Here is a 14,701-nt window from a genome sequence, read left to right as displayed (position 1 = left end):
TTTCGACTTTTGTGGAATTTATACACGCAGATTTCTTTTCATTCTATTCTTAAGACTTACATACATAAGATGATTGCTGGCCAATAATATTAACATAGGTCATAAGAAATATTGTTACTAATACATTTACTAATATACATGGAGATCTTTTGAATTAAATCACTAATAATATTATGAATATGAATGTAAGTTTGTTCGTTATGATTTTACGCCGGAAGTATTGAAATGATTTTGATGAAATTTGGTACAGCGATAGACTAGAGCTTGGGAAAGACTAGACATAGGAAAGGAAAAATCCATAGTTCCATCGATCTGAAAATTTGAAATTCACGTCGATGAGCTATAACTATTCCAATAGAAGGTTTAGTTTACCATAGAAATCTTCCTCGGAGTAAGATTCATATAATATCTTAGGAACGGGAGCGAAAACGGGAACCGGAACTGGAATAGGACATGAATTAATCTTCAATTCCAAACTGACCTGTCAAACATACCTGAGTGAAGTAGTGGCCTAGTGTCGCTATGTTTGGCATAGGCTAGTGTCGGGAACCGCTGGCAATTATGATTAATTTTGAAGAAATCACCAGGTAAGATATAAAACTCGTAACAAACAAACATACCAGGCTTTACACGTATTTAAGAAACTTTGTTTCAATTACTGGTGAAGTTCTTTGAAAACTTCCACGTAAACCAAAACAAAAGTAAAACTTGTCACGCTTTTGAATGCGTTCTGTTAATTGAATCATATGTTGTAAATTTATCATTGTGTAGGACAGGAATATTGCTGGCATGTGGAAAGTGGCTGAGGTAATTATGATGATAAAACTCAGAAAGTAACCATGAGAGGTAAAGTCTTACAGACCTATTTAGTTACAGCCCATAATGCCTAGACTTTTTGAAAGACTGTTCATGAAGCAATTTAAATAGAAATTCAACCATCGATCAAGTCGAAATCATAGAATGTTTCTACCACATAATTTTAGATGTCACGCAAACTTTTCAAGAAGAGAATGAAGTATGAAGGCCTTATGTACAAGCTAAGGAATAAGTTTCCTAGTTGGAATACCATAGAAAGCGATAAGTTACATATACAGTTGTTATGGCTGTAAGGATCACCTCATTAACAGTTAACAACAAAGTCCGTGATACAAAAAGATTCTTATACCAGTGTGGACTTATTCCACGTCATAAATATTGTTTTCAAATTTAATTTATGTAAGTGTAAAGAACACAAGAGCATACAGTAATCCCCTTAAATTAGACTATAAGAAACGTGACAACGGACAGCTATTCTACTTAGTAAATTGATTTAAAAATAACTGATTATTAGTCTAAGGCCAGATTGTTATTAAAATGATATAATCGAATTTTTATAAAAACAATTACTTCATAATGATTCATTTAACATGCAGAGTATAATTAAGATACAACTATTGTAACAAATACTGATTATACAGCTCGTAGCATATTTATTAAAACATCAAAAATACTATAAATTTTCAGGCCTGTTTTATTTCTCGTTATTGCGAACGGTTCAGTAGTTTTCGCAGTATAACCGAAGGACCAGTGTGAGGCTCCTTTGCACCATGATGGCTATATTATGGATACAACAACGGAGCTTTTTCCTGCCGTGAAGCAATAATGTGTAAGCATTACTGTGTTTCGGTCTGAAGAGCGACAGCTAGTGAAATTACTTCACAAATGAGACTTGACAACATATGTTTCAAGGTGACAAGCGCAGTTGTAGTGCCGCTCAGAATTTTTGGATTTTTCAATAATTCTGAGCGGCACTCTATTACAATGATTGGCAGGGCGTATTAATTACCAACCGCTGAACGTACTGTTCTCCTCGTCCCATATTTTCAAGAAAACAAAAACGGCTCTCCATTTTTTTGTATAGATTATAACTTCATATTAAATGATGATATTAAAAGACTATAAAGTGTCTGTTTATGTTTGAAATGAAGCTCGTTAAAAACTTCATTTTGAACAAGTTTTAATTAAGAAATCCTAATGAAAAATAACTCACATAATTGGCGTAAGAAATTGAGAGTCTGTGCTAATTAATTGATTCTATCGAATGAAAGGGTTGGCAGCGGAATTGGTTGAATAACGAACTTCTAACGCTTAATGTCCACGAAATCCTATTCCAACAACCATAATACAATAACTATACTAGTATTGTAGATCACACAGGTGAATATGTAATGTGAGAGCCGTAACACAATCATACACCACTATAGTCCGAGTAGGAATTGATTCTTTTACCCGTGTTAAACACTCTGCTTTTCATTTCGAATATGAGGTTAAAACTAGTTTTTTATCCAAACTATTATATTATATTAATATTAGTAGTACCTATTTAAAATTGTCAAATTAGGACAATTTATGTCGACTTTTTAAATTTTAAATATGGAACTCACCGCGTAATTGTTGCGGATTATTTCTCTCAAAGAATTTTGCGCTAAGTTCACACTGGCTGTTTAGAAAGTCACATGGGCGCAGCATTTTTTTAAATAGTTTTTTTTACATAAAATTCTTCACAGCTGACAGCAGTTCTATTTTTAAAGTTCATTCCGGCCCTTAGGTGCGAAGTAATTTGTATACGTTTTTTCCATTACTTTCCGAGTATGAGAAATGAAAATACATTTTTCATGTTTGAATTTTATCAATCTAGCAAAAAATAAAAATTACATACACGTACAAGATAGAGTGATAATGCAAAGAAAAACTTCGCATATTAAATGATACTATGCAGTGATGATGCATACTTAAGAGCAAATATATGCACATGTATATATCTAGACGTGGCATGCATATATAACACGTGAGTGTATCTAGCTGTGGCTGTTTCTTAGTTAACATGGATTTTATCTTGATATTCATTGGATATAAGAAAAAAACAAGGTGTTCTATGTCTATTAATATGTCAATTTACACCATTGATTTGGTGTTAATTAATCACCCACCCTTCAATTGGGAACTGTACATGAAGCCGAAACGAATGCTAAATTACCTTCATTAATCTCCGATAGCAATTCTCTGTCGAAGATCTGTTCGAATTTCCAGGAATATTCGAATAGAAGTAATATGCGTAATGGAGAGGTTTTGTCCTTTTTTATTGTTACTGCGTAATATAAGATCACAGATAACTGTACTTATTTAAAATTCAATGAGATATTTTTTAAGTATCATATAAATTCGATGTACTTATATAAACAGTGCGGTTTTCAAGGAGCTTTCTTCCACGTACTACAAAGCTGTGGAATGAACTTCCTTGTGCGGTGTTTCCGGGACGATACGACATAGGTACCTTCAAAATACCTTCCTTAAAGGCCGGCAACGCTCCTGTGATTCCTCTGGTATTGCAAGAGATTGTGGGCGGCGGTGATCACTTAACAATAGGAGACCCGTACGCCCCTTTGTCCTCCTATTCTATAAAAAAAACACTATCTACGGTGCTGCAACTTGTAATTTCATCTGTACCTGTTGAATTTTAATCTAATAACGTTTTATAATTTTGGGTAGGTACAATTCAATTAGGTGGTAGACTTAAATAACTTGGACCAGGGAAAAGCGCGACAGCATTGAAACATAAACCCACATAATATGGAATAAAAACAAACGCTATATCAACCGACCCATTTGAAAAGATTCAACATTTGTATCAATCTAATCAATTTGTATCAATAAAGTCTTTCTTTAATAATTTACGCTATCACATTTTCTTACCACACACCGATAAAGAAGCTACAGATTTACAGGAATGGTAGTAAGTAATATTATAGGGTAAATTTTGAATTTGACACCACTTTATACGACGTAATAACTTCTTTGAATACTATACCTACATCCGCCACGAGTTCATAATAACTTCAGCTTTGTTCCCGGGCTTTTCCTTAGAAAGCACCTAACTGTAATTTCCGGCTCAAAACAAGCTGTCGTAAGGTAAACTACACAATGGGAATCAGAGAGCAAAATTTAGTATTGTTGGGAAACAAATGGACTTCATTTGCTGGCAGATATGACCTTTCTTTTTGATTAAGTATAACCTTCCTGCTGTCCGGTATTTTCACTGCATTTAAAAGCTATCATATTTATGCACTCGATGCAATATGAACGCAATGATGCATTCATATTTCATCGAGTGCAAAATGAAATGCATAGTGTTTCACACAGGTATACCTCATTTACCGATAAGACTTTATTTTATTTTAATATATTTAATCTACACCTATGCTTTAAATCCTCTATTAAAGATTCTAAAACAGTTAGCTTATTGCCAACATTAAAGCACCCAATGTCCTAATAACCATTACATCATCCAAACGAATGTTGTAATGAAATTCAGTACAACATTACAACACTCTTTTGCATGATTTAATGGTTACTAGGACTGGCTTTTTTAATGTTAGCAGTAAGCTAACTGTTTCAGAATCTTTTATATTATGGGTGTAGATAAAGTCTTGTATGCAACTGTTGATAATTAGGTATTAAAAACTCATGTGATACTATTATCACCCACATTCGTGTTTTAATACCCCTTATTACACAACAGTTGCATAAATAACTATTAATTAATCAATACAACTAGATTAATTGGTAGCCGCTGTCTGAAATTTTTATTTTTTGTGAGAATTTGTGATGAATAAAAACGTGTCTTATACTTTTTATTTGTCTTTATGTTCTTTTATAACTCAATCGTTAATCATGTAACTGGTTCACGGATAGGTTATAATATATTGGATAACTTTATTTCGTTTATTTCGAAGGTTTTGGTATAATATAATATGATGTTTTTGTATACATATTTGTATACATTAACGATATTTGTTGGAGGTATCGTAAAAAAATAAGCAGCCTGGGAGCTTTCAACGAAAACGCTGTCTAAGCCATTAGAGATAAAAACAAAATAATGTAGGGTGGGATTGTGTATTAATATACGTAAAAAATTAAAAAATTAACAATTATAAAGCAGTCATATGAAAGCTGTTAACTCAAATACGATTTTAATCCTTATCATTTTATTAATAAATATTATAGTCATTCAGAAATAAGTTTTTGTTTCATTTTTAACTCATTAACTTCGATTACATATTTGCAATCGCTAAAGGCTACATTATTCCCTAAAACCTGAAACATTTTTTTTTCTATTGACAAAACAGCGTCTGTCGGGTTCGCTATTAAGATATAAATTATGCATTCTGCATGTGTGTTTTTCATGGTTCAGATTATGTAAGATTGTCATTTCAATGTATTTTGCGAAGACAGCGATATCTGTTGCCACACATCTCATTTTACCGAATGTTCTCTTAGTAAGTAGTCATCCCCACCTATATGATATTCGGGCTCCTGTTTCCACAAGTAAACCACTATGTCGGGTCCATTTTGCGTGCAGTATTCGTCAGTTACTCCAACCAGCCCAGCTCCTTCCAGAAGTTCAGAACATACCTGGGGTATTCGCAGACTTCTTGGATTGACCTTGTAATACTTAAGGTTTCTGCCCGTTGTATAGCCACCAATTTCAGGATTACGTGCGTAACCATTTCATCCTCGGCTAGACAGTGAAAAGGTGCTTGTTTAGTGATGTGTGACCTGTTAGGATGCCTATCTCTATTACGATGTCATGTCTGTTGAGGCTGATAAGTCTACGTGTCAGTTTGGGCGATAGTGCAGGTACATATGTCTACTGTGGTGCAGGTATCGCTTCTTTCGACTGTCTACAGCTTGAGACATTCATCCATCGCCACCTGTTTTATGGTGTTTGTCAAAGTGACAGTTAGTAGTTTGCTAGAGGACCCAGTCTGCTGCCACCGTGCTAAGTGGAACTACATATGAAAGGCTGTTGGTGTTCGTCGAACGTGCCGGTCTATGTATTGAAGGCTATGTGAGTATTTCTTTGTGTTTTTTGCATATAGTTTGGGGGCTATTGCGCTATAGTTAGTTGTAGCTGTGGTTGCCATCAATCGTGTGGTACGCGGACGGAGTTTAACTCCAGGGCCCAACTCCATTAAAGTCGTTGCGAGACTACTATCAGCACAGTTTAGGTTACCCAAAACAGCATTCGATTGAAAATTATGAAGAACGAAGATTTTTACAATTTACAGCTCAGTAAATAGTGTTTTTATTCCTCGATTTTTTTTATTCCTTATCATTTTAATCGTGTACGGTTTTCGTAAGTTATTTTACGTAGTAACCATAGAAAGCAAAATGACAAACCCTTTCCATTTTAGGAGTAGATTTGAGTATGTATCTCCTATATACATAGCGCAAATAACCTCTATGTACACATTCCTGGACACTAAGTTTCTATTTCCTATATACATGGAGGTGTTATTGGAGATTATAGATTTACAATGGTTGCGGCTTCAAGCACGAAGATCATTATCGAAGCCAATTAATAACATGCTCAATTATTAATAAACACTAAAACAAAGGAGTATTTTTTATACCAATAACGGACGAGATGAGCAGGACGTTTAGCTGATGGTAATTGATGCGCCCTACAATGCAGTGCCGCTCAGGATTCTTGAAAAACCCAAAAATTCTGAGCGGCACTACAACTGCGCTGATCTCATTGAGACTTAAAATGCTATGTCTCATTTGCCCAGTAATTCCACTAGCTGCGGCGCCCTTCAGTCCGAAACACAGTAATGCTAACATATTACTTCTTCACGGTAGAAATAGGCGCCGTTGTGGAACCCATAATCTAGCCGGCATCCTGTACAAAGAAGCCTCCCAGTGGTTAAATTATGATACTTACCAAAAAACATGTCGCCGTTTATCTTATTCCCTGCGAGATCGAATCAGAAATGAGGAGATCCGTAGGAGAACCAAAGTTACCGACATAGCCCAATGATTGCGAAATTGAAGTGGCAGTGGGCAGGGTACATTGTTCGATGGACAGATTGCCGTTGGGGTAGTAAAGTCCTTGAATGGCGACCACGTCCTGGAAGAAGCAGTGTTGGTAGGCCCCCCACAAGATGGACCGCCGATCTGGTCAAGATCACCGGAATACGTTGGATGAGGGCAGCGCAGGACCGATCGTCGTGGAAATCTTTGGAGGAGGTCTTTTTCCAACAGTGGACGTCTTCCGGCTGATGATGATACAGCTGTCGAACTTACTTTACATAAAACGAGAACTGCTTACCTTGTAAAAAGTTTACTGTCTTGCACATAACTTCTCCGAAATACCACAGCAGGGTAACAGATTTGGAGATCTGAACGGGCATACAGAACAACGTCACCAGTAGATCAGCGACTGACAGGTTCACCAGAAATATATTCGTCACACTGCAAAAGAAAACGTTCATTAACAAAGTCACCCGGATAATAACATATTTACGCGTGAAGAAAGAACAATCTGTAATGTTTCAAAGTAAAAACCCTCATTTCTGGGATTAATTACACAAATTAAATTTGAAAACAAAATTCATGAACGATGCGGCACTCGAATCCGCAACCTGTCACGTTCCATTCGAGCGCTCTTCCACTGAGCCAACCGTTTGAGTGACGTATCGATGATAAATCTTGTTCAGCTCTCCCATTTCAAATTTGATGTGTGTGAAGAAAGAACTAAGCAAACACACTTTCCAAATTTGGAGATACTTTTCAGAAAATTAAGTATTATTAAAAATATAAGAATGTAATTATTTAAATAATAGATAAGGAAAGTACATATGAAATAAGTTTTGTAAACTATTTTCCCTACACAAATAATATTGAGAAGTGAATAATAGTACTCAATTAATATTCAGACCCAACAATTCTGGTTGTTGAAAATAAGTAACTCATTTAAAGCGAAGCTGAGCTGTTGTTTACAGCATTTCACCCTTAGTAAAGGTCAGGAAATTATTCGCGGTAAACGGAAACTTAAAGAGACATTAGTTCGGGAAATAGCAAACGTCAGTACAGTCACACCGTGAACGGTGGTCTTTGATAAATTGTCAGATTCACTGAAAAGATATATTTATCGTTGATCATTTGATTGCTATTATTATGTACGAAGTGGCCTTGACTTAGACAATGGAGAGGGCTATGATAATCGGAATTTCCCTGAGAGATCGAATCAGAAATGAGAGAACTAAAGTTACCGGCATAGCTAAATGATTGCGAAACTGTAGTGGCAGTGGGCAGGGCACATAGTTCGACGGACAGAAGGCTGTTGGGGCAGTAAAGTCCTCGAATGGCGACCACGTACCGGAAGACGTAGTGTTGGTGGACCGATCGTCGTGGAAATCTTTGGGGGAGACGTTTGTCCAGCAGTGGACGTCTTCCGGCTGATGATGATGATGATGATGGCTTTGACTTTTTTTTCTAACTTTTTTGTAAATTACGTAACAGTCCTCAAACTTAAAATAAAAAATTATCCATTGAAATCATAGAGTAAATACTTTTATCCACACCCATGCTTTAAATCCTCTATTAAAGATTCTGAAACAGTTAGCTTATTACCAACATTAAAACACCCAATATCGTAATAACCATTACATCATCCAAACGAGTGTTGTAATGTTGTACTGAATTTCATAACAACACTCCTATGTTTTTTTTTATCCCTTCATGCGCAAAGAGTATCAACAAACAGCCACATTTTTATTGCTCGATGCGTGGTATCTGTATGAATTTCAAAAAAAGAACATTTTCGTTTACGCGCGTTTCACACTACCAGAACGTGGCGCGCCGTAAAAAAAAGTAGGTTGTTCGAAGCCCCGCCACTTTTCTTGAGAAAATGAGCGATTGACGTTTTGACAGCACACCGCCGGATATTTTAAACGGTGCAAAAGAACATAATATTCAAGTGAATTTTAATAATTGCACTATACAAAATGTAAATTACTACTAAAATAAATAATGAAGTATTTCATAAACACTTAGTTTATTTGTATAAAATCAGTAATGGATGATAATAATTTACTACTAGGACTGGCTGTTTTAATGTTAGCAGTGAGCTAACTGTTTCAGAATCTTTTAAAGGATTCATATTCTGGGTGTAGATAAAGTCTTGTATGCAACTGTTGATAATTAGGTATTAAAACACTCATGTGATACTATTAACCCACATTCGTGTTTTAATACCCCTTATTACACAACAGTTGCATAAATAACTAATAATGATAGAACTATAATAAAAATTCTTTCGTGTTTGTGATGACTTAGAATGAACCGTCAAAAAACCACATAGAACCCACCTCAAAGTACTATTTATTTTTATTTTTTATATTTATTTAATAGGATGCATTTCCACAGGCCAGATATTTGTTTTCTTCTTAGCCTGCGGAGAGTTATAATTTCCCGCAACACCGCTTTTTCTTTTCCTCCTTATGCATCAAGAATTATGGTATGGTATGGTATGAAACTAAAAATTTTAGTAAAAATATGCAGCATGTGGTTCTTACGTCTTGTTAATTTTTTATATATATTAGGGTAATGGAAATCACGTGATGAAGTGGTGAAGCACCGCCCATGTACATAACACCAGGGTCGTAAATGAACTAATTTTTTTTTATATTTCATGGGCACCATGGAGGAACAACGACATGAAGAGATCAATGCAGCAATGATAATAGCAATCCTTCATGATCTGCAGCAACTACTTCATGAACATTTTGCATGTCGAGCTAGCCCGCAAATCAAACAGTGACAACTTCAAACACAGAAAAAAACATTGAAAGATGACGTTCGCCATCAATTCAGCCCAATACACAGAGTAGAATATAATCATACAGGCCATATTACTTTTATATTCTACTTCTCCGACATATTTTTACTAGCTGACCCGACAATCGTTGGTCTGTAGATAATTTAAAAAATACCGTTTGTTTTGTTATTCAGAATTATTTCGTAAAAACTGCTCCCTGTTGTTATAATAATAATGTTTCACAGTGGAACTGTCAAACCGTGCGTCACTAAATTCTCTCATAGAAAATATGTCTATGTAAAACAAAATTGAAAATAAAAATCATTATGGGTCCCAAATCGAAATAAAAACTATCCTATGTCTCAAGTTGGACTAAACTGCACTCCATGAAGTAATCCCCATTAAGATCCGTTCATTAGTTTAGGAGACACGTCATTTATATATAGTAAGATATATATTTTTATCAATTTAAATAAAAACGACTGTTGTTGAAAAACCAAACATTTCATTTGCTTCACGAAGCCACTATTTTACTCTAAAAAACTATAAATACTTAACTTTCTGAAATCTTTTATCTATACTGCGACAACGGTTAAAATAATTTTAGTTGTCTTTCCATTAAGGGAGAAAATTGTTTCGTTCCATTGTGTTTACATTTGAAAAGCCATTAAGCTTCTTGATCGCTCTTCAAAACAAAGTGACATCAATAAAACAATTTAATATTCTATGTATTATTCAACGACAAAATAAACAAGAAAATTATGAATTCAGTATTATCTTTGTTAATTAAAAATTAATTGAATTCAATGGATTTTGATGTTTGTTTTTTCTATATTTTAGTGTAGAAAAATATAATAAAATATGAGGTTACAGTTTATCTGTAAGCTGCTAAGTGATCACTACCGCCCAAGCTCTATTTTTCAATATGTAAGGTTCTGATTATGGGATCCATGGAAAAGTAACTTAACTCTTCAATTCATAGGAGCAAATCAACGATACTGGGCGGAATGTTTGACTGCTATTGGGATAATTGAGTCGTAGTCAAATATGCTGATCAATGGAACTCTTTAACGACTTACAGTAAGGGTGCGATCTGTGACAGAAGCATAAGTTTCTACCAACTGAGCCAACCGTTCGAGTTACGTATTGTTGGTAAATCTTGTATGTCTTGTTTAACTCTCAGGTTGTAGCTTCATCTACAGGATCTACTTTCCAATAATTGATAACCTACTCAATCCCAATATTTGCATATTAGAAAATTTTATTAACATGTCGCTCTTTCAAATCTAAGCAATTTGTTATTTTTTAAAGTGATAAGCCTCACTTCTAGGATTAATTACACAGACATTTACCAGTGGGAGGCTCCTTTGCACAGGATGCCGGATAGATTGTGGGTACCAGAACGGCGCCTATTTATGCCGTGAAGCAGTAATGTGTAAGCATTACTGTGTTTCGGTCTGAAGGGTGCCGTAGCTAGTGAAATTACTGGGCAAATGAGACTTAACATCTTATGTCTCAAGGTGACGAGCGCAATTGTGGTGCCGCTCAGAATTTTTTATTTTTTCAAGAATCCTGAGCGGCACTGCATTGTAATGGACAGGGCCACCAGCTGAACCATCAGCTGAACGTCCTGCTCGTCTCGTCCCTTATTATCATAAAAAAAAAAAGACATGAAAATTAAATTTGTATAAATAATCCCAAACTGAAAAAAAAAATATTTCAATGTCGGAGTACAAAAGTACTATATACACATATATCACATATATTATAATAGAGTAAATAGGTAGAGATAATTGTAAACGTTGTGTACGTTGAACCTTTAATTATCTTTCCATGTGCAAATACTTTTAAATTGTTAGTTTGTTCAGGCAAAGCCGGACCCATGTCCATAAATTAATATTAAAATAGAAGTTTTTAATTAATATACATTATTCCTATAATGTTTAATACATATTTCAACATGATAATGCTTTTTGAATTATTTTTGCAATTTCAACATTCAACCACACATCGGCTGAAACTGGAACATTTTGTTTTTCACACTAACGTGCTTATTTTTAGCAAAAATATTAGCAATAAACCTAGTTTAAATAAAACACTCTTAAAGGATTAAAACGCGTGTAATTGTTACTGTGTATATTTATTTTAGCTAGCCAAAAACGAGATCTGGAAAGGTCTTGAAACGTCAGGTTAACTAAAATAAAATAAAAATTTAACTTTTACGCAAAAATTTAATGTAAAAACACAGTTTCAATTACACGCGTTTTAATTCTTTAAAAGTGTTTTATTTAAATGTGTAACACTCGCAATAATCAAAAGAAAATACTATTTAACTTAGTTTTTCACATTTAAAAAAATGCAATGCAGTAACAGTGCAGTAGCAGTTATCTTACAGAATTGCCTGCAGGCATTATTGATTGAAATCAAAAATTTTCATCTCAAATATTGCGCTCGTGATTTTGATGTAACGTCGTATTAGCCAAATGTAACATAATCGACCATTTTGTATATAATCAAATAGAATACTTCATAGGCCTACGTGTAACTATAACTAGTGTACGTATACACTGACCTGGCTATTATTCACCTAGCCTTAGCAGCGACTTCGTAGAGACTACGTACTCACGTATGTCTACGAAGTTCGTAGCCTGACTACGTTAATTGTGAGCACGCCTACGCCTATATCGAATAGGCCTCTTTCTGATATAATGCTGGTGTTTCGTTGGCCCTCCCCTTCCATTACCCTGCATGCTCCAGAAGCCCCTCTACGCTTCACCAGTAATTTCACTAGCTACGGCGTCATTCAAACCAAAATACACATGTGTTTCTTGCGTTCGTTACTGCTTGATAGTAGACTAGTTAGCAACCTGAACAAAGAGCCTCCCACTTGTAAATACAACGATATGTTTGTACAGAGAAAGTAAGGTTTCTTTTTATACTAATACACCCTGTCCATTACAATGCAGTGCTACTCAGGATTGACAAACCCAAAAACTCGGAGCGGTACTACAATTTCGCTCGACACCCTGAGACATAAGATGTTAAGTCTCATTTGCCTAGTAATTTCACTAGCTACGGCGCCCTTCAGACCGAAACACAGTAATGCTTTCACATAATCTAGCCGGCATCCTGTGCAAAGGAGCTTCCCACTGGTGAGGTAATTTCTTAAACACAACAGCATTTTAAGACAAAATAGCAAGAGAAAACTTACCTAGATAAATAAACCCTTTCGGCTTGCGTGGTATTTTATTAATGTTAATATGTAAAAATGTACTTTTGTATTATTGTTTCTGATCGATAAATGCGGAAATAGAATTTAACCAAATCAACATACTGTAAATTAAACGATGTGACCTCAATTAGACACCGACAATCGAAAGGTGAAAGTAATACTGACATGTTATTTATAGTCGCAACAAAGGGTTGACCGTACAAATAAACCGCATTGATATATTCTTCAAAATTGGATTAGCATTGAATAAAACCTTGACGAAATAAAATAAAATGCTTTAATTTAATCTTATTAACACAATGATAAGCAGCATTTAATTAAACGGCAAGAAAATATATTTGATTTAAATAAAAAAATGCTCGGTTGATCGAACTTGTCAATAAATTACCTTCACCTACACCACTTTTAGCTTGCTCGGTAACTTAAAAAAGTAAAGGAATAAATACTAGTTAAAAAAAACTAAGAAACACGCTTTTTATAGAAAACCTAACTAAAATTACTCGCCTAAAGACGATAGATGAAAATTATATAAATTAACAAAAATCTCAATTTACAAATTGAAAATTGGAATAATTTTATATAATTAATGTAGTGTCACCGGTCCTCGATAAATCTACAAAGTTTGAACGAAATCTGGCCGTTTAAAGTGGGTCAAAATCGCTGTGGTTTTTGTTTTCTCTTTTACTCTGTTATAAGCACTGTAAGCCAAAAAAGGCTTTTGCTATTTAGTTGATATTTTTTCATTTAATGGTGATATAGATTCATAAACTAGTTACAAAACATCTAAATCGAAATGAGTCACAAATAAACTATACTGTACAAAAACTGTTTCTACAGAGAGTCCTTAAGAGAGTTTATAAATTGAAATATTTCAATTAATTTCAAGAATTATTAAAATATACCGTAAAACTTAGCTCTTGTTAAAAGTTTTTAGACAAATGTTCTACAGATTTTACGATCAACTCATCTGCCTCCATTCTTAACAAAGTAAACAGTAGAAAATATTTCATTATTGTTATCTCCTCTCTGCTTTAATTTGAAGCTATTTAAATTATTATTCGTTTGTAATTGAGTATAAAAGCCTTAAGGTACCAGTGTACCAGTGGGAGGCTCCTTTATACCAGGGGGAGGCTCCTTTGCACAGGATGCCGGCTAGATTATGGGTACCACATCGGCGCCTATTTCTACCGTGAAGCAGTAATGTGTAAGCAGTACTGTGTTTCGGTCTGAAGAGCGCCGTAGCTAGTGAAATTACTGGGCAAATGAGACCTAACATCTTTTGTCTCAAGGCGACGAGCGCAGTTGTAGTGCCACTCAGAGTTTTTGGGGTTTTTCAAGAATCCTGTGTGGCACTGCATTGTAATGGGCAATCTGTTATGGCAGTAAGTTGTTATCAAAAATTTGATTGTACATTTCAGTTGTTTTAAACAAGTAGGACCATATCAATTCGTCTGTAGACCTACGAAATGATTTTTTTTTTATGACAGTAAGGGATGAGACGAGCAGGACGTGACAGCTGATGGTAATTGATACGCACTGCCCTTTACAATGCAGTACCAATGATTTCACAATGCCATCATTTATACTAATAAAAATAAAATGGTAAATTGTTTAATGGTCTCTCGTGTTTCTTTTCTAAGTAAGGTCATTGTCACACCCATAGGAATAATAACTTGATATCTTCGGATTAATTGTGAATTGATATTAATTTGTATCAAAAATATTTTTAAAAGTCAGTTTTGTAGTTTTATATACATAAACATCCGATTCGAAATATTATTGAATAAAATCTATTTGTTTTGTAGTCTGCGCGATCATACTCGTACGTG

General features: G+C 34.7%; 1 protein-coding gene across 2 annotated transcripts in view; it reads right to left on the bottom strand.

Moving 5' to 3' along the window:
• Nucleotides 1–14,701, bottom strand: part of LOC126972986 (neuropeptide FF receptor 1-like) — a 170,426-nt gene that overhangs the window by 21,933 nt on the left and 133,792 nt on the right. For both annotated transcript variants that reach the window (XM_050820102.1, XM_050820101.1), the window contains exon 3: nt 7,151–7,293. In XM_050820102.1, coding sequence (XP_050676059.1) covers nt 7,151–7,293 — 143 coding nt within the window. The remainder of the gene's footprint in view (nt 1–7,150; nt 7,294–14,701) is intronic.

The sequence above is a fragment of the Leptidea sinapis genome, chromosome 28, assembly GCF_905404315.1.
Source record: "Leptidea sinapis chromosome 28, ilLepSina1.1, whole genome shotgun sequence".
NCBI lineage: Eukaryota > Metazoa > Arthropoda > Insecta > Lepidoptera > Pieridae > Leptidea > Leptidea sinapis.
The sequence above is the reverse complement of the archived record's forward strand: the minus strand, read 5'-3'. Positions and strand labels throughout refer to the sequence as shown.